Here is a 21,653-nt window from a genome sequence, read left to right as displayed (position 1 = left end):
TTCAAAGGTATGTTATCTAACCACAAAATTAAAAATAAATGTGAGAAAGATATTTGGAAATTAAATAGCACAATTCTAAAAAAACAAACAAACAAACAAACCCAAGCCCTCTAAGTAAAAAAAGGATCACAAGGGAAATTAGAAAGTATTTTGAATAGAATGAATGAAAATTAAAATAAAATATATCAAAATGTGTGGGGATGCGATGCTGGTTAAGCAGTGGAAAGGGAGAAATACATACATGCTTATATCAGGAAAGAAGGAAGATCCAATCAATGACCTAAGCTACATGAGAAAGAAAAGTAAATTAAAACAGAAGATAGGAAATAAAGACAAAAGCAGAAATCAATGAAATAGAAAGCAGAAAAACAATAGAAAAAAATCAACGAAACCAAAAGTTTGTTCTTTGAGATATCAATAAAATTGATAAATCCTACTTAGACAGTGTTGAGAAAAAAAGAGAAAAGACATAAATTACTAATATCAGGCTTGAGAGAGGTGACTTTATTATAGATTTTACAGACATTATAGAAATAACAAAGGAATACTATGAACCACTTTATGCCTATAATAACAGCTTAGATATAATGGACAAATTCTTTGAAAGACACAAGATGTCAAAGCTCACTTGAGAAAATAGGAAATCTAAATAGCCCTATATCTATAAATTGAATTTGTAGTTTATAAATTTCCCACTAAGAAAACTCCAGGAAGAGATTACTTCACTGGTGAATTCTTTCGAACATTTAAGGAAAAAAATAATACCAATTCTACAAAATCTCTTCCAGAAAATCGAAGAAGAGGAAATACTTCCCAACTCATTCTAAGACCAGTATTACCCTAAAAACAAAATCAATCACAGACATTAATTACAAAGAAAACTATTGACCAATATCTCCTCTAAAAGTAGATGCCAAAATCCTTTTAAAATGATAGCAAATTAAATCTGGCAATTGTACAAAGGATAATACATCACAACCAAGTAGGATTTATTCCAAAAATGCAAGACTAGTTTAATCTTTGAAAATCAATGCAATTAATCATATTAACAGACTAAACAAGAAAAAAATGATATCAACAGATGCCCAAAACAGCCTATTTAACAAAATTCAACATGATTAAAAATTTTCCAAAAAAAAGCCAACCTAGAAATAGAAGTTAACTTTTTTAACCTAATAGAGAATATATACAAAAAGCTTACAGCTACTATTCTATGTAATGGTGAAAGACTGAATGCTCTCCTCCCAAGATCAGGAACAAGGTAGGGATGTCTTTTCTCATCACTCCTATTCAACATTGCATAGAAGTACTAGCTAGTGCAAAAAGGCAAAAATAAAAAAATAAAAGGCATAAAGATTGGAAAGGAAGAAATAAAATCACCTTTATTCAAAGATATGACTGTGTATGTAGACAATCCCAAAGAATCTACAAAAAAAAAAAAAAAAGACTTTTGGAATTAATAGGGGAGTTTAGCAAGGTTACAGAATATAATGCCAATATACAAAAGTTAATTACAATGAACTGGAATTTGAACTTTAAAAAAATATCATTTATGTCCTGGTGCAGTGGTTCACTCCTGTAATCCTAGCACTCTAGGAGGCTGAGGCAGAAAGATTGCTTGAACTCAGGAGTTCGAGACCAACCTGAGCAAGAGCAAGACCCTATCTCTACTAAAAATAGAAAAAATAAGCCTGGTGTGGTGGTGCACGCCTATAGTCCCACCTATTCAGGAGGTTGAGCCAGGCAGATCCCTTGAGCCCAGGAGTTTGAGGTTGCGGTGAGCTACAATGATGCCACTGCACTCTACCCAGAGCAAGAGTGAGATTCTGTCTCCACCCCCCTCAAAGATATATACATATGTCATTTACAATCACATCACAAAAGAAGTATTTGGCATATATCTAATAAAATATGTATAGGATTTGTATGCAAAATACTGAAAGAAATCAAAGAAGACCTACATAAATGAAAAGATGAACCACTCTTGTTTTCTAACGCTTCTTCCTTTCATTTGCTTCAATACCACCACAACAAAAACAGGGTCTTGCTATGTTGTCCAGGATTTGAACTCCTCTGCTCAAGTGATTCTCCTGCATCAGCCTCCCCAGTGGCTAGGACTACAGGTGCACGCCACCGTGCCTGGCTAAAATCCATACTACAGATCATTCATGAAGCCTAGGAGATGCAGGAGGTGTGCAGTGAAGGCAAAAAAATAAGTTGATATGGATTATTAGACCACACCGCTAGAAATTTTTCACTGACCCCCTTTTTCCCAAGTTTTGTGCCATATTTTTCCCCATTGTCTACCCCAGTTCTACCTTTTGTATTTTCCTCTTTCTCTTTTTCTCTCCACTCCTGAAATTTCTATTTGTTCTTTAAATGGAGTCTTTCAGCTGTCTTTTTAACTTTCTTCTACCACGCCAAGCAGCTTATCAGGGTATTTGCCTAAGCAAGATAGTTCTGTCCCTAAAATATTTGAGACAGAGACAGAAAGGGGGGGGGGGAGAGAGAGATAGAGAGAGAGAGAGAGAGGGAGAGAGAGAGAGAGAGAGAGAGAGAGAAATTGAAAGATATTTTCCTCTAACCTCTTCAACTTGGTGTTTGGATAGAGTTGATATACATTTAATCATTCTACGAACTTTGTATTACCATTTTATAAGCTTATAAATATAAGTTGTCATTGTAATTTTTGATAATAGTGACAACTTCGGTGAGAATGAAAGGCCTGGACAAGGCAAGTCACCAGAAAGCCCTCCTCAGGGGGGACAGACGGTGGCAATGGGACTCTCCATCAGCCTTCTGTGTGCTCAGTAAACACTTCCTGAGCACCTTCTGTGTGCGGGTGAGACACTGGAACTGGAAGAAAAATAGCATTTAGTCCTGACTTTCTTGATATTCCCTGCTGAGAAAGACCAATGTGTAGACAAATACATAAAATATAATAAAGTGGTTAAGGGATATTTAACTGACCACACAGAAAACTTTTGGGAAGAGTCTAGATTCAAATATCCTATCCCATTTTCTAATCTGTGGCTCAATAGAAACAGTCGCCTTATGGAATAGTATAAACAGACGCTATAGAACCATTTAACTTGCTAAATGTTTTGGAAGTCTGTTGACAATGTGTCTACCATAGCATCCTGATATGCTAGGGACTTGTAAATGCATGGCTACTGTCCACACGCCCCAAGGCAAGGTTGGAGAATCAGAGTCTATGCATCATCTCTGACCAATAAACTATGCAACGATCCTCTGTATTTTGGGATTCATGTTTAAATGATTAAACTATTTCTTCCATAGCTCTCTGAGCAATTTATTACTTTACTCACAAAAGCAGATAAGAGTTTTAGTAAAGCAGAACAGTTACAAGCCTTGCTTCTGGGTCATACAGTCCAGAGTTTGAATCCTGAATCTGTCCCTTACCTCTGATTAGCCTCACTAAAGTTCACTTCCGTCTCCTTATCCATCAACTGGGGATAACAACGACAGTCAATCCTAGGAAGTGTGGTGAGGACTAGGTTAAACAGTGCAGGTGAAGTTCTCAGCACCACGTCTGAATGGAGGGAGAGCTGAAAAAGTGCTTTTGCTGTTTGAAAGAATGTCAATTTGTAAATTGCAATGCTCCTGAGCTGGCAGTAGAGGGAGCACAGTCATTGGGAACAGGACTTGAGCAAATGGACAAGATAGATACTAAGCCCTTTCACAAGGCAATGCCCCTGTTCTAATAGAGATTGAGCAACCTGCACACAGATGAGCTGGTGAGACCCACCCAAGCCAGGAAGTCTTGTCCCAATAATCTTCACTGCCCCACTCCTTTGGTACTACCATAAGCTACCGCAGAGTTTAATGCTCCTTTCTATGCATATATGTTGTCTGTCTAGCGTCCGAGTCCAGCTCACCCCGATTTCCTTGGGACACACACGAGACGAACTGGGAAGAGAGAAGAGGTAAGGTGCTACCACAAAAATGAAAACCTGCAAATGTTTATATTCTCTATACACGAATTGGGAGAAGATGGAGCTGGCTTACTTCTGTTATAGCAGCAAAAGTGAAATCTCCTCTTTTCCTCTGTCTCCAACATAAGCAGCTCCACTTGGCAAAAGCGCCATCAGAAGAGCTGACTTTGAATTTGCTCTGCCTCGTATTTACAGGTGTGAACCTGCTGCCTCACCTGATTCTCTTCTTCTCTTCATGTGTACAGTGAGCAGGGACGGGAGGGCGGAGGCTTAAGTCAGTGACCTCCAACGGTCCTCACAGCTCGATTATTATTCTAATGCTGGCAGACATCGAGCACTTTCCCTTATCCCATTTCTTACATTAAATCCTCGAATCTTCCCAGCAATTTCCCGTGGGATATAATACCCCCACTTTTATAGACAGAGACTTTGGGGCTCGAAGAAGCTAGATAACTTATCCAACTTTGTACCACTGGAAACTGGCACACCAGAGCTAGAATCTACTTTTCTGAAAGTCTTTATTCTGAAATTTCTCTCTTGGGGTGATGCAACAAGAAATTAAGTATAAGGTTTGTGGGCTTGTCACCAAGGTAAATGGGGGGCCCTTTTAGAGGGGAGACAGGAATCTAGGAGGGCCTTTAACTTTGAAAAAATTTTCATGGATTTTATGTTAGCATTTGGTTTGTTTGTTTCTTTGTTTTACTTTGGATTTTCTTTTCTTTTTTTTTAATCCTTGTTAGTCTCTGAGGGACTGGTGAGACCAGGGCTAGTGTAGAGCCAAGAAATTGAGGACTTGCTTGTTTAGACTTGACTCTAGGAAAGGGAAACAAAGTGGACCTAGAGATGTCTTTTCTTAGATGTCTGGCTCAGTTCAAGAATTAGAAAGGGAGAGAGAGAGGTTTAAGGCTTGTCCTTTAACCAAGAGAAAAATGTTTTTTGAGCAAGATAGGTGCCTTGTGATAGGCACCTCTGGGTAAACTGATCACAGTGGCCATGATATGGCAAACAGAGCAGAGCTTCTCTAAGTGGTATCTGCAGATCCCTCAGGGTGGTCCCCAAGATCTTTTCAGGGGGTCTGCAAGGTTATACTATTTTTATAATACTACTGATACACTTCTGCCTTTTCACTCTGTTGACATTTGCTCCAGTGGTAACAAAGCAATGGTGGGTAAAACTGTTGGTGCCTTAGCAAAGAGCTTAATGGTGCCAAATTATACAGCAGTTATTATAAAACAAAATTTTAAAATTTTAAAAATGCCTGTTTGATTTAAGAACGTTTTTGATGAAGCAGTAAAAATTATTAATTCGATTATATCTCAGACCTTGAGTACATGTATTTTAATATACTCTGTGTGATGAGATGGGAAGTACATGTATACTAAAGTATGATGATCATCTCAAGGAAAAGCACTTGTGTGACTGAGTTGCCAAAATAAGCCCGTCACTTCAAGGAAAACAACGGTAATATCTGTTGCCAGTAAGAAGCTTGGAGCTTCCAAGCAAAAATTAGAATTTGGAGAACTTTATATACATCACCATGAGTGTGACAGCTTCCCAATACTTAAAGTGCTTTTCTGATGAGAGCAGTGGTGATATTACCCAATGTGAATTTCTGATACTGCGTGATGAAATATGTCAGCATTTAGAAAATCTGTATAATACAGTAGATAAACATTTTTCAAATGGCCAATGTCTGACCCTTCAAAATTGTGTGTGGGTAAAAATTCTATTCAAAACATGATATAACAAAAAGGATTTTAAGGTAGCAGTATATAGAAAGTTTATTTATAAAGTTTCAGATTTCACAAAGCAATTAACCCTTAAGAAATTACCCTTGTTAAATTTTGGGATTTAAATTTAAATTTTGGGATGGGACCAAGGTATCAAAGAAGAATAACTACATTATCTGAAAAGGCCATTATAATACTTTTCCCTTGTCCAACTACATAACGGTATGAGTTCAGGTTTTCTTCAAATATTTCAATCAAAACAACATTCTGCAACAGATTGAATGCAGAACAATATGAGAATCCAGCTGTCTTCTCTCAACCCAAGCATTAAAGAGATTTTTTAAGTATGTAAATCAATGCCGCTCTTCTCACTAACTTTTTGTGTTGGAAGATATACTTGTTTTTCACAAAACATGTTTAATACATAATTGGTTTATTATTGTAATTTTAAATGAAGAAATAGTTTAACTTTTTCTCATATTTAAGTTTTAAGGCAACAAATAATTTCACACAGAACAATAATACACAAACATTTTTAGGGTTGTCAATAATTTATAAAAGAAAAAAGATGTCGAGACCAGTTTGAGAACTGCTGCGGGAGTCCCAGGTGAGGCTCTTAAAAGGAGGAAGACAGCAACAAAACCTCTGCTTTATATAGCAATTGAATACAATGATGACAAGGACACACAAAACCAATATGATTAACACTGTATGGCAGGAAGTGAAAAGTGCTACTAAATGAGTGGTCTAGATCAGCGCTGTCCAATATGGTAGCTACGAGCCACGTGTGGCTATTAAGCACTAGAAATGTGGCTAGTCTGAATTGAGATGTCCAATAAGTGCTAAATATATACCAGCTTTCAGAGATATAGTATGACATAAGGAATGCAAAGTATCTCATTACTAATTTTTTATGTTGATTATATGCTGATATGTTAATATTCTTGTGTTATTTATAATATTAAAATTAATTTCACCTGTTCCTTTTTATTTCCTTTTTAATGTGACCATTAGAAAATTTAAAATGACGTGTGGCTTGTGTTTGATTTCTCTTGGACAGTGCTGGTTTGGACAGGAAGTGCGATATGAATTCAGAACAGGGAAATGTTGCTACGGATTCAGGTCATCAGTGAAGTCTTCACAGAGAACCATAGGATGTCAACAAGTAAATAAGTTAGGGGAGGAAATTCCAGGTGAAGAGAGCATCAATAGTGAAGTATGAGAGGTTAATCTGGGCAGCAGGGGAGACTGGTTTGGGTTGCATCACAGGCTCCTGTAGGGGAGAAAAGTTTCCCAGATAGATTGGGACCAAATTGTACAGAACTTTGAGTGCTAAGAGTTTGGACTTTTTCCTATAGGCAATGACTGCTTCCCCAGAAGAAAACCAGGCTTCACCCCGTAGCTGGTGGAATAGCCTGAATTCAGCATTTTTTCATGTGGAGACAGAGCAGCATAAGCTGGCGACCAGGAGCAGACCTACCTGACCAGGACATTTAGAGTGATACAGAAAGTGTGACTTTGGCATTCATTGACCTATCTGCGGGGAGGAGTGGTCAATTTAAGCCCATGATAATAATGTCACTGGGAGAGGAGAAGAATCCAGAGGCCACCTGTGGGATGGCTAATCAGGGTGAGGGGGAAACAGGCCTTTGACCTTGGCAGTCTTTTGACCTTGCGGTGTATTGCTCTAGGCATGTGTGTAATCAGAGTGAGTGATGCTTTCTGCCCTTCTTTCAGTCTGCCTGCCTTTATTTTTTGTCTTTATTTTACTGAACATTTATAGGACTCTAACTATGAGTCAAGGGGTTGACATCTGGCTCCAAGGAGATGAGATGAAAAGACCACTGAGGTGGGAGTGTAAACACCTCTTAATGCAGCTCAGTGGCTGACTCATTGAGTAACTTTGGTTACCGTTCTGGGCCTCAGTCTCTACAGATAATAATCAGATGGGACCAAGGATTCCTCCAACTCTGTGATTCTAGAACAGGCCAGTGTCACAAAGGGAGAACATACCATAGCAACCAGGCGCAGGGCTACTCAGGGACAGTAGGAGGAGGCTGGGCCAGTAAGGGCAGGCAGTGGCGGCCTACCTGGGATTGGCCCAAACCGCTGGGTGAAGCTGCCCTCCCGCGTGAGCAGACCCTGCTGGAACTGGAGCACAGTGAGCTCTAGGAGTTTGGCGTTTTGATCCTGGCTACCCGCCCTTCCATGCCAGGGGCTGGCTCACCAGGCTGAGTGGAGTGGGAGAGGGAGATAGGCGGCTGAAGAATTTACCTCCAGGGATCTCAAATTGGGAAAACCGCTGAAGAAAGTGCGTGTGTACCCGCCCCTCCCCTTTCCTCTGGCATCCGGGGGCCACCTGCGGTGGCAGGAGCGGCTGGTAGAGACGAGAGGGAGAGGGAAGGGGGCGCCCTACCTGTTTCTGCGATTTAGCACTTCTGGAATAGAAAGTGGGTGGGAACCGACCCAGGTAAAGTCCCAGAGCCGCCAACACTGACGCACAGGAAAGCCTCAAGTGGGAGGAGAGATGCAAATCCCCTATTGACGATGGCGTCAGCAGCTCCGTCCCGGGGACTGTGAGGGGCGATTCTGGCTTTGGACTGGAGCGCAGCCTGGGACCTGGGCTGAGAGCGAGCCAGGTAAGCAGGGCAGCCCACGCCTTCGTGCCGCCTCTCCGGGGAGGAAATGCCTGTGCAGGACGCCACTGAAACTTTGCTTTCCCTCGGCGTTTGGGCACTGGCTTCATTTTAGCTTGTCTGAGGAGGGGTGACTGTGAGGAGAAGCGTGCACCCCAGCTCCCCAGGTGCTCTGGCGCGGGTCTCCGCGGAGCCTGCCTGAAGGCCGGCGTCCCGGCGGGGGAGGCGGGGGCGGCCGCGGAGGAGCGTCCCCGCCGCTGCTGCCGGCGAGCGCCTGGCGCTCCCAGCCGGCCTCTCCAGAGCGCGGCTGCCTGACAGGAGTTTGGCATGCCCGGGTTTCAGGAAAAAGCCTGCAGCTACAGCAGCCTGTGATTGTGGCTTTGGCGAGCGCGAGTGACATTTTAGGGCAGGTCATCTGCTTCGCGAGGCGCAGGTCACAGAGCCAGCGCGGCGCCACGGGCTCCCAGACGGTGGGTCCAAGTGCCCGGCGTGTCTAGGGGCTGCAGTGGAGAGGTGTCCTGGGACTGTGGACACCTTATGCTTCCCTTTTAAAGCCTTAAGTCAGGGTCTCTGAAAGGAAGACTCAGGTCTTTGTAGTGACCTTTTTTCCCAGTGTTTATTTTTATTATTTAATTTTTTTTCTTTTCATTTTTAGTTGATGCATAATAATTGTACCTATTTATGGGATACAGAGTGGTATTTCGAAACAAGTATACAATGTGTAATGATCAAATCAGGGTAATAAGGATATCAATTAACTCGAACATTTATCATTTTTCTGTGTTGTGAATATTCAGAATGCTCTTTTAGCTTTTTGAAAACACACACTAAATTATCGTTTACCGTATTCTCCCTGCAGTGTTCCAGAAGCCCACAAGTTATTCCTCCCATATGGCTGGAAGTTTGTGTCTGTTAACCAACCTCTCCCTACTCCCCTCCCTGCCCTTCCCCGACTCTAGTAATCACAATACCACTCTCTACTTTTATGAGCTCATTAATTTTTAGCTTGTATATATGAGTGAAAACACGCAGTATTTATTTTTCTGTGCCTGACTTATTTCACTTAACGTAATGTCAGGAGTGATCTAACATTAAGATAGGTTAGTTCTTAGTTAGATAACAGGTTTTTGTTAAATCATAGCCAGGATTTAACAGCAGTAATGATTAAAATTGTAATGCTATTTTCAGCTTGTGTTGTCTGTTGTCATTAATTAGACTAATTGATAGAGATATAGCAAGACAATGTTGATAGTACTGTGGAAACAAATGTTCCAACAATTTTGTGTGGTCTAGATGTATACCCAGTATATGGAAAGACAAATGGGTCCCGCTCAGGAGACCTCAAGTTGCCCCTTAGAAGCTGCACACCTTGGGCAGAAGAGCACTTTCCTATTTAATCCTCAAGATTTTTTCCTTTTTAAACTTAACACAATACTAACTATCCACCTACCCTAGTCATAGCAATGTCAGAAGTGCTGCTCATCTTCATTTAACAAGCACATATTGAGCACTTACAATATGCTAGAATTGTAAAGTAGAAAGTCTTCATAAAGTGATATGTAAATAGAACATTACTTCTTTTCTCACTTGCTTTCTCTTTAGCAAAACATTGGCAACAACTTTCTTTCTATACATTTTATATCATTTCCTGGGAGCTCAGAGGAAAGGTGTTCAAAATGGTTCTATTTGAAACCTGAAGAATATGTCTATGAAATATATGAAATTTATTACCCTGATGTTTTTTACAGGCAAAAAGAAAGCTTCACCTACCTATAAGATATGTTGAAATGCTATGGTGATTAATCATGTGAAAGAGTTTTTTTCTCTGACCTAGAATTGCTGACAAAACAATAAAAAAAATTGGCTTTGGAAAAAGTAAAATACAGTAATTTCAAGGAGGCAACATCATATTAATTTTCCTGAGTTAGGAAATACATCTACAGCTTCTAAATTGGCCAGAGTGGGGTTACCTGGGGGAAAGCCATACTATTGCTTTATGATAGCCTGCCCCATATGTGTCAAGCGTGGTTTTTTTCCTCCTTGAGTAACTTGAGCTTTTAACCACTGTCAGATGCACACCAGAGACGAATTAAATTTTAAAAGCTTTGTCCACCCCTAGTGGATCATCTAGAGAGAAATAAAAATATTTATTGGTTCAGAAATATTTTTAACTTAAAGAACTAGAGCCCATGGAAAATGCATATATGATATGCTTCGTGAAGCTAAGACAATATTAGACCAGAAGGCAGGAAAATAAAGCTGACTCTAGAAGCCAGACAATTCCGAAATAAAGAAAAAAGGATTTGGCAGTTTTGTATAAAAGAAGCTTTTTGGGGGGTGTTTCTTATATGTAAAACCTAAAGAGGGTCTTAGGAGATATAGTGAATGTTGATTATGTTTGTCTTCAAGTTGCTCCAAGTCTAATAATAAAGAGGGAGCAAGGGATAGGGAAGGAGTTGGTTGAGAATCCAAGGTCATGTAGACAATGAAGAGCAGGGTGCAGGGTGTTTCAGGGAGGAGAAGTGAAAGCTTCCTGGAGAAGGTGGAGTTCATGTTAGAGCAAGGAAAGATGCAGTTTGGGGGCAGAAGAAGACTGCTGTCTTTATTAGTGTTGACTTACAGAAAAACTTAAAGGAATTGCAGCATTTTGGATTGAAAGCATTTTTTTTCCATCTTCTTCAGTTGAGTGACTAGAAAAGAAGAGAAATTTTTCTCCAGTTACTTAACTATTAGATAACATTGGTTAAATTCTAAGGAAAGAAGAAAACAGGTACTATAGCTATCAATGATATTTTAAAACTCTAATTTTACTCCTTTTATAGCATGTCTCAGTGGAATCAAGTCCAACAGTTAGAAATCAAGTTTTTGGAGCAAGTAGATCAATTCTACGATGACAACTTTCCAATGGAAATTCGACATCTGCTGGCCCAGTGGATTGAAAATCAAGACTGGTAGGACCACATGTATTTTCTCTAGAAATTGATGCACAAATGCTTTATGCTGTATACCTGTGGATTTATTTTATGGTCCACTTTTGACTCAGTAGATGCGTTCTTTTCAGGTAAAGAACTTCAAGGATTTGGCAAGCCTTCTCAGAGGAGAGAGGGAATCATTGTTCTTTCTGGTTTCATTCATTGTAGATGAAAACTTAATGGTTCTAGTGCTTTGTTTCTCTGTAAGCCAAAACCCCAACAATTTTTTATGTTTTATGTAATAAAACCAAGAAGCATAGCTATTGATTATATCAGTTTCCTATCACAGACTTTTCTTAATAAGATTCACAAACATTCTTCAAAGCTTTATTCACTTTGTACAATTTTTAATTTTTTTCAAGCATCTTTCTTATTGTGGCAAAATATACATAACATAAAATTTACCATTTTAATCATTTTTTTAGATATGCTGGCATTAAGTATATTCACATTGTTGTACAACCATTAATATCATCCATCTGTAGAACTTTGATCACCTCCCCAGACTGAAACTGTGCTCATTAAATAGTAATACCTCATTCTTTCAACCCCAGCTCCTGCTAACCACCATTCTATTTTCTGTCTCTATGAATTTGCCTTCTCTAGGTGCTTTATAAAAGCGAGATCACACAATAATTGTCCTCTTGTGACCAACTTATTTCACTTAGTGTAATGTTTCCAAGATTATTCATTCATGTTGTAGCATGTATCAGAATTTTCTTCCTTTTTGAAGCTGAATAATATTTTATCCTATATGTATATACCACATTTTATTTTTTCAATTTATCTGTCAATGGACATGTGAGTTGTCTTCACCCTTTGACTATTGCTAATAAAGCTGCTATGAACATTGATATGCAAGTATCTGTTCAAGTTCCTGCTTTTAATTCTTTTGGGTGTATACCCAGATGTAGAATTGCTAGATCATATGCTAATTTTATGTTTAACATTTTGAGTCTCTGCCATACGGTTTTCCATAGTGACTGTTCCATTTTGCATTCCCACCAGCAATACATAAGGGTTCCAATTTCTCTATATCCTTACCAACACTTATTTTCTGTTTTTTTTATAACAGCTATCCTAATGGATATGAAGTACTATCTTAACTGTGATTTTGACTTGCAATTTCCTAATGATTACTGATGTTGAGCATTTTTCTAATATTTATAATTTAATGTTTAAAAACTTTTACATGCTTATCACTGTGGAATAGATTTATCACTTTAAAATTAGTAATGGCAAAAAAAGCAGACATTTTACTAAGTTGTTTCCTGTTATGTAATAACGCTTTTATTTTTTTAGGGAGGCAGCTTCTAACAATGAAACTATGGCAACAATTCTTCTTCAAAACTTGTTAATACAACTGGATGAACATTTGGGTCGTGTTTCCAAAGAGAAAAATCTACTCCTGATACACAATCTAAAAAGAATTAGAAAAGTCCTTCAGGTGAGAATGCATTCTACTTTTCCCAAATATTTGCATATATGAGTCTTAAATTCAGTTTTAAAAAAATCAAATATATACCCTTATGTTATTTTCAAACCAGATTTAAGAGGGTAAATCTGTATTCTCTTATCATTTAAAAATTTTGTGCTTAATTTTATTACCCAATATTTGTTTTTCATGAAATTTTGAATATAAAATACACTATAACTGGGAGGGTGTGTGTATAAGTGGAACTTGCACTTATACACAAGCCACATGTTTACTAGCTATGATCAAGTTCAATAACACTACAACTAAGATTTAAAAGACAATAGCATCATGGCTTTCCCCCCTGCTTTTCCTTGCCTTTGTATCTTATATAACAATGTATTATTCTCATTCATAAATGGAAGCATCTTGGGTGTGTGTATCCTTTTATATTTGGTTCAAATCTTGCTTCTTTTAAAAGTGTTTTTTGCTACTCTCTGCCCCTGTTCCAAAGGTTTACCCAGGTAAAGCCCATCTGTTTGTGTTTCCACAACACCCAGAACATATCTGTACCATGGCATTTAGTATATTCTACATTATTTCTATTTCTGTGTGTTTTGTCTTTTCCCAAACTATGAGCTCCATGAGACACAGACTTGAGTATTCAGCTTTGAATTTCCAGCACCCAACATAAGGCTGGACATAAGGAAGATGTGCAGTGTTTATTGATATTGATTAAGGGGATGTATGAATGGAGTGAGTGAATCAGGGATCTAAAGAATTAAGGGCAGGCTAATGTGGAATTAAACCCAAAAATGCTTAGGTAATAAACTCTGAACATGGACAGCTGTAATATTTACTGAGTGCCTGTACAATATATTAGATAACATGAAAAGTACATTGTGCCATTTCTCAGACATTCTTAGAATCCCAAACTTACAATGAGTACATTTTTAAACAATTTTACCTAGACCATAGTAGAAATGTGTTTGACATTACTACATTTGTGAAAGGGACATGCGTATTGTTTTTCCTGTTGTTTGGATCGTGCTGAGCCATCTTTGCCCTTGTAATTTCCTACAAATCTGCAAGACACTTAACCAAAGTTAGTAAAATAATATGTGCCAACAAGACAGGATCTTTCACAGTGTACAGCAAACTGTCTTTATGGGATAAGACAGTTAATGTTGGCCTCATTAGCTTGCTGCTCTAATCAATAAACCTAAAACAGGGGTTGACATACTATGACCCACAAGTCAAATGGCCACTTCCCATGTTCATGTGGCCCATAACTAAGAATGGTTTTTACATTTTTAAGTGGTTGGAAAAGAATAAAAATACAAGAATCATACAGTGAAATTTAGAATAATATTTCTAATATATAAAATTATAAGAAATTCAAATTTCTGTGTTTTGTTAGAACACAGCCATGCTCATTGGTTTATGCATTGTCTATGGCTGCCTTTGCATTGCAATGGCAGAGTTGTGATAGACCCTAAAATAAAAATGTGTGTATTCACATATGTCATATATATCATATTTATCTGGCCCTTTATAGGGGTTTGCTAACCCCTACCCTGTAAGCAAAGATCCTGTAGTCACTTTACTAGAGAGGCACAGTTGCGTAAATGGGTGATGGTCTTTGGAACCGAGAAGATCTGGATTAAAATCCTGACCCTCAAAATGTAGCTTTGAGTAAATCATTTAATCTTTCTGACCTGTATCTTTTAATGTAAACTATGATGATTATTACTTCCCTTTTGGAATTGTGAGGAAGACTGGACCTTTTACTCTGGCAAAAGTAGGCTTGCAATAAAGGGCTCTTGTTGTGATAGGGAAAATAGCAGGATTGTCTTAGTGGAAATCAAGGGTAAGCATACAGCCCATCTTTTGTTCTGAGTAGGGGATAAGATTGGGAGGGGAGCTCCTCTTCTGGTTGGTTCTATCAGATGAAACCTTGTTAAATAAAACAACACTTCTATCTCACTACCTCACTGCTCAAGAACCTACCGTAGCTCCCAGTCACATTTCAACTCAAGCACAAACTTCTGCTTGTGTCATTGGTCCTCCAGCATCTTTCCTCTTTGGACATTTCCCAACAAACTTTCTCAAGCTCCTCAACATCCCCGCCTCAGTAAAACAGATCTACTACTTGTTCCCAAACACGTGGAGCTCACTCTTGAATGACTCTGAGCCTTGTCCATGACGGTCCAGTGGCCAGGAATGCTCCACCACCCCTTTGCCTCCAATCCAGTGCCTATCCATCCCTAGAGAACTTGGCTAGGTCCCAGTATGACCAGGAAACCTTCATTACATGCTTTAGCCTGTGTTCTCATCCTCCACAGACTATTGGCTGCAAGATAAGTGGCATCACTCTGTGTCCCTTTCATTTATGTTGGCTGTGTCTAACCAGATCACAAGGTCTCTGAGTATACAAGACTGACCTCCTTCCCTCCAGTACCCAACATGGTTCTACTGAAAACTGGAAACTCAAAATACAACTTGGTTAATTGAGATATTTTGAGTTGATAAAAAAAAATTTGCTCTTTCTTGTGCTCCTGGTATATTTTGATTTATAATCTATGCTTATTGGGTAGTTGCATTAATTAAGAACATAGTAGAAAACAGTAATAAAGAACTTTGTCAATTATGGTTTTACACCTAAATGAACCTACATTTCATCTTTCTTTTTAACCTGTCATATTCCCAAAGAGTTGTTTTTTTTTGATATGAGAAGTCTTTTTGATAAAACAAGATCCCCCTCGCCCTCAAAAAAAAAAGAAAGAAAGAAAAATATTCCTATCAAAAGACTATTGAAATTGGGCGTATCTGGTTTAACTATTTTCATCCTCTAGGATTTTAAATACAAACCATCTTAATAATTATACCAAAAGGAACAAACAATATTGTACCTGAGGAACTAAGGATAGGTATAAGGTAGACTTATTCTGGTTCTTTACAGAGCAGCTGAGTTCACTCATTTCAATATTTTAATTTACTATTTATATCACCTACTTCCAATAAGAATTTGGAAGGGCTTGTTGTAAAAGACAAATAAAACAAAGCGACTTACCTGAGGGTAACTATCAGAAGCTCCACGATGTAAAAAGTGATCACCATTACTCAGCTAGCCTTGGCCCCTTTACGGGAGGCAGACTACGGTAAAGCCTGGGAACAAGGATTGCTTGAATCCTGGCTGTACCGTGTACTGGCAGTTTGGCCTGGGGCTAGGTACTGACACGCTCTGGCCTCAGTGTCCTCGGCAGTACAAGAGAAATTACACTGGTGTCTTCCCCACTGAAATGTTAGGAGCATTGAAAGAATTGATTTTAAAGCATGCAGTAAGAACTATGTTAGGGTTTGCTAAAAATAAATATCCGCCCCAAATATTTCAAGAATGCTCTACCCTATCCTTGGACTTTTAAAACATTAATGTTATTCTGTAGAGCAGTTTGGGGTTTACAGAAAAATTGAGCAAAAAGTACAGAAAGTTCCCATATACTTCCTTCCACACCCCCTTCCAGGTTTCTCCCATTATTAACATTTTGCCTTGGCATAGTACCTTTGTTACAATTGTGAACCAATATTGGTACATTACCATTAACTTAAAGTCTAAGACCATATAAGGGCTAGTTCTTTGTGTTGTGCAATTGACAGATACTCGCGTCACACACCCACCATGACAGCATCACACTGAAGAGCTTCACTGCCCTTAAAGTCTCCTGCCCTTCAACTGTTCTTCCCTCCCTCCCTTCCCACTGAACCCCTGGAAATTACTGATCTTTTTGCTTTCTATAGTTTTGCCTTTGTTCATTTAGCTGGAATCCTAGGTGGCCTTTTAGACCTGCTTCTTCTTTCACTTGGCAATATGCATTTAAAGTTCTTCTGTGTCTTCTCTTGGCTTGATAGCTCATTTCCTTTTGCCACTGAATAGTATTCTCTTGTAAGGACATACCACAGTTCGTCTATTAATTTTTGGCAATTATGAAGAAAGCCCCTTTTAACCTTCCTGTGCAGGTTTTTGTGCAGGCTTAAGTTTTCAGCGGATTTAGGTAAATATCTAAGAGTGTGATTTCAGGATCTTTGTTTTTGAACTTTCTGTTATAAACCTTTTTTCCTTATTCTCTTTCCTCCCTCAGATAGAGTGACTTAAAAAATTAAAATGGTGTGTACTCATAATTTTAAAAAATTAAAGCGATGCAGAAAAATGCAAAGAAGAAAGTATGAAATCATCTAAAATCTACTGGAAATATGCATGTTAATATTTGATGAACATCATTACAGACATCTCTCTCTACATGTGTATATGCAGATGGGAGGCAGGATTGCTAGTCCGTGCTCTTGCACGTGCTCTCTCTCTCTCTCTCACCCATATACCAGGTACCCTCTGTATCTCTTACCTTACTTTATTTTTCTCCATACCTTTTATCAACCTCTGACCTCCTGTATGTTTACTTGTCTCCTTGCCATTAGAATGTGATCTCCATGAAGGGAGGAATTTTGTTTTATTTATTGCTTTAAACTCTGATGAGTTTACTCTAGTGAGTATGCCTAGACACATAGTAGGTGCTCAATAAATAGCTTTTGAATAAATGAATAGCTACAGAGGAATACTTGGATCAAAAAAGAATCATGCTATATATGTTTTTAAAATAAAATTTTATCTTTTACTGAATGAAAATTATGCAAAGCATTAAGAGATAGGCTATGTTTAATATTTCTTAAGCTATATATTTTACTTTCAGGCAGTTATCTATTGACTCCATGATATTAAATATGAGGAGAAATTAGCATTTGTAAATTTTCTTCCACTTCTCATGCCCCCACCCCCCTATTTTTGTCAGTTATATTTTGTTAGTTACATTGTCATTCTGTTGTATAACTGCAATTGCACACATATATTTACTTTTAAGTTTATGTGGATTCAGTACTCATTACTACTACTTTTACCATTGCTTCTCTATTCCTGAGGTTTTAAATTTTGACTCATTCTGAATGGCCTAGATTACATCAAGTAGTTTTTTCAAGAAGGTGTCAGTGGTGCTGTAATCTTTAAGAACTTTCATGCTTATGAATGTCTGGTACTTTAAAGGACGCCATGGATGGGTGTAATGTTCTTGGGTTTCTCTTTCTTTCTCTCTACTATGTGTAGGCATTGAGCTATAGAGACTGGGGAAGTGTTAGGACAACTTGAGCTTTTTGCTTGTAGTTAGGAGTGATAGTGGAGCTACTTTACAACCAAGACAGCAGGAGCACCAACTAGTCAGAAAAGCTACGGGATCCAACAACTGGTTTGTTTTACTGATGCATACCTACTGAACATCAGCCCTGCTTATAGTGAAAATCCAAACAGACTAGAAAGGAATAGTGTGAAGAATGAAAGACCTTCGTTTTTTAAGAAACTTTTCCCTTCATTATTGCCTCAGTTGTAATTTAGTGTGGGATGAATGGCATGTTTCATGGCATCTTCTCTTCAGGGTAGTTGTAAATCTCGATAATGCATGCCTCCTGAAACGTAGATGATAAACTGGCTTCTGAGGCATTCTAGTTCCCTGGGTCGGCTACAGCACAACTGTCACTGGACCAGCTGGGAGAAGCATACATTCCCGAAGCATAAATGCCCGAAGCTTGTTCCTAGGACTTAGCTTTTCCATCTGGGACATTCAGATGGCACCAATCGAGGGAAACATGATATAGGAATTCAGCACCCATCTACCTCTGCTAATGTAAAACACCAGAGAATTCTGGCTTTTGCTAGCTGTTGTTGCCATTCTATACCCAGATGTTACCATTATCTTTGTAGCCTCTTGTGTTTCCCCCTAACTCCCCTCTGCCCTCTCCCCACCCAGAGTAACCACTGATGCAAAGTTTGCATTTATCAGTCTCTTCCTTTTTGTTATGGCTTTGCTACATACATTCAGATCCCTAAACAATATAGTATCTAGGTTTGCAAGCTACTAAACCTTACATAAATGAGGTCACACTATATATTTCAGTAATTTGCTTTCTTCACTCAACGTAGTACCAAGATTCATCCATATCGATGTATTGATGTGTGTAGCAGTGGTTTATTAATTTTCATTGTTATGTAGTATTCCATTGTGTGAATTATCACAAATGATCCATTTTTTTCTGTTGATGGGCACTTGGGTTATTTATAGTATTTCTTTGCTAATTCTAACAATGTTGCTTTGAACATTCTTGCTTGCTTCCCTTGGCATACACATATAAGAAATTCTCTATGACTGCGGTCCCCAACCCCCAGGCCACAGACAGGTACCATTCTGTGGCCTGTTAGGAACTGGGCCATACAGCAGGAGGTGAGTGGCGGGCATGCAGTCAAAGCTTCATCTGTATTTATAGCCACTCCCCATCACTCGCATCACCGCCTGAGCTCCACCTCCCTCCCACCTCCCCAACCCCCGGTCCATGGAAAAATTGTCTTCCACAAAACCAGTCCCTGGTGCCAAAAAGGTTGGAGACTGCTGCTCTAGGATATATACCTAGGAGCAGAATTGCTGAATCATGGACTGTGTACATCTTTAGTTGTACTACATAATGCCAAATTTTTTCCAAAAATGATTATCCCAATTTACACTCCCCTCGTAGGGCAAGAGTTCTGGCTTAATATCCTTATCCACATTTGTTATGGTCACAGACCACACAACAATCCTGTGATATATACGTCATATGACTTCATTTTACTTTTTTGTCCTGTAACTTTATTCAAATACTTTTATTTTCAGCCTGTTTTTCTTATATATGCATTTATGAGAGACAATTTTTTATGTACTTTAGTATGTAGTGCTCTCATTGTTCATATCTAAATGGTCCTTAATTCTAGTTTTGAATTTTTTTTCTGGCTAGATAAACTTAAAATGTATTCCACCATGAAATAAACAGAAATGCTAGGTAGATTATAAACGGACTTTTAAATGCATAGATAAGCTTACCACAAATTAAGGAAAATCACAGAACCAAAAATTAAGAAAAAAACTACAAAACAAAACTGTAAGTAGGAGCTGACATGATGGCTTCCACACATTCTTAGATTCTTTTTTTTTTTTTTTATTTCGGCATATTATGGGGGTACAGATTTTAAGGTTTCAATAAATGCCCATTTCCCCCCCTCCCCCCACATTCTTAGATTCTTAAAACTATGAATTCCAAACAGGATAAATTTTTTTTTAAAAAAGTACAGGATACCAGAGAAAAAGAAAAGATCCTAAAAGTTACAAGGAAGAACAAATATATTACCTTCAAAGAAATGAGAGATAGACTAAAAACCAACTTTAAAAACAGTGCAAGTGAGAAGATGGTAGAATAATTTCTTCTCTGAGCTAGAATACCATATCTACCCAAACTCTATACCCAGCTTAGTTATTATACAAGATTGAAAGTTAACCAAAAAGATACCTTTTAGAAGGAATTAGGAAATTAAACAATGAAGTTAAGCATGCTTGGGAAAATTTCAAAAATACTACTTCAACAAGTGAAAATAGAGTGCCTAAGAAATTGAAAGCACAAAATATAATGTTTTTAAAAATCCAGATAATATATATTAAGTGGACAGAACTCAGCAGCTATAAGACCAATTGTGGTTTTTAAAAGAATGCACCTAAAACATGAAGGAATAAAAAGGTGATGAGGTCAAAGAGATGAGCTGGGGCTGTTTCTCAAAGAAGCTGTGGGCCGTGACATGAAATCCGAGTCTCACTGTGAGTGTGCCAGGAAGCCACTGAGGGGTTTGAGCAGGGAAGTGACATGAACTGGTATCTGTTTTAAAAAGCTCACTCTGGATGCTAAATGAACTGTTGTGAGTCAAGAAGGAAGCAGGGAGACCTGTTGAAAAATTTCGCTGATTTTTGAGAATGACATGTTGAAAAGACCTTTTCTATTACCTCCCTTAAACTACTAGAAGTGTTTGCATTGTATATATTGGTATTCTGTTGTAAGGAGCATAAGTACAAGATAATATCTTATTGGTGAATTGAAATCGTAAAAAGTCAATATCGAACATCCTTATTTGACCCTTTTACTATTTTTTCATCTTAAAATTTCATTGTGTGTTTTTATTTTCATTATCATTTGCTAACTGGTAAATTAACCCATCTCTTCATTTTTACACTTTCTGGATAATTTTTTGCTGGGTATACCTTTTGTAAACATCATATAGCAAACTTTATTATTTAGTTAACACATATTTAATGAGTATTTACTATGTTATCAGTCACATTTTAAGCACCAGGAATACAAATGGAGGAAGTCATGAAGTTTGGGATCTAAAAAGGTCATACTTTAATCGTTTCTGGACCTTTTGGCTAAGAACAAGTGTAAAAAGTTCACACTTCTCATGTTTTGATTTTTAAAATTAAAAGAGCTTCTATGACTATTCCTCAAAAGTTAGTGTTAGGGGAATAGGGGAAAACAGGAATCAGCAATCTTAGCTGATACTAGAAAAAAGTCTCTGTCAATCAGAAAGCCCTGCTCAGCGTTTTGGTGTGAACTCTGTGGTTAGTAATCCCACCACCTACAAGGGTAATGACCCTATTAGTGAGAGTTTTAAACATGGTAGGTGAGGCGACACGTGCAAGCAGTGTAATCCACACCTCGCATGTCCCACTCTCTGTACCACCGCGACCTATTTCTTGGAGGTCGTTTGGGTGTGGTTGAATAAGAACGTGTTGGAGCTGAAAGCTCTTTGAAAATTGAGCCATGGCTGGGCTCCTTCTTGTCCAGTCTGTTAAAATCCTGTTGTTGATGCTGAACATCCCATGAGGTGAGATTTTTAACACAATGAGGTGGAGGATTAGAAATACATTTTGCAGGGCTAGGGAAGAAAACAAGTTGCTGTCAGTATTGAGCTGCTCTGAATCTGCCAGATCTTATCCTCTAACTCATGCTGCTTTCTCAGTTCACTCCTCTTCCTTCCCCTCTGCACACTG

General features: G+C 38.4%; 1 protein-coding gene across 6 annotated transcripts in view; it reads left to right on the top strand.

The window, feature by feature from the left end:
* The window catches only part of STAT4 (signal transducer and activator of transcription 4), a 116,136-nt gene that overhangs the window by 13,886 nt on the left and 80,597 nt on the right, over positions 1 to 21,653 (top strand). For 4 of the 6 annotated variants that reach the window (XM_076005763.1, XM_012776925.3, XM_012776923.3 and 1 more), the window contains 3 exons: positions 3,882 to 3,947; positions 11,145 to 11,273; positions 12,597 to 12,741. In XM_076005763.1, the coding sequence (XP_075861878.1) occupies positions 3,882 to 3,947; positions 11,145 to 11,273; positions 12,597 to 12,741 (340 nt within the window). Of the gene's footprint in view, positions 1 to 3,881; positions 3,948 to 7,747; positions 8,326 to 11,144; positions 11,274 to 12,596; positions 12,742 to 21,653 lie in introns of those variants that run through there. The other 2 variants (XM_012776926.3, XM_012776927.2) reach the window with 2 other exon arrangements.

The sequence above is a fragment of the Microcebus murinus genome, chromosome 8, assembly GCF_040939455.1.
Source record: "Microcebus murinus isolate Inina chromosome 8, M.murinus_Inina_mat1.0, whole genome shotgun sequence".
NCBI lineage: Eukaryota > Metazoa > Chordata > Mammalia > Primates > Cheirogaleidae > Microcebus > Microcebus murinus.
Note: the sequence above shows the minus strand (reverse complement) of the source record. Positions and strands in the feature narration are given on the sequence as shown.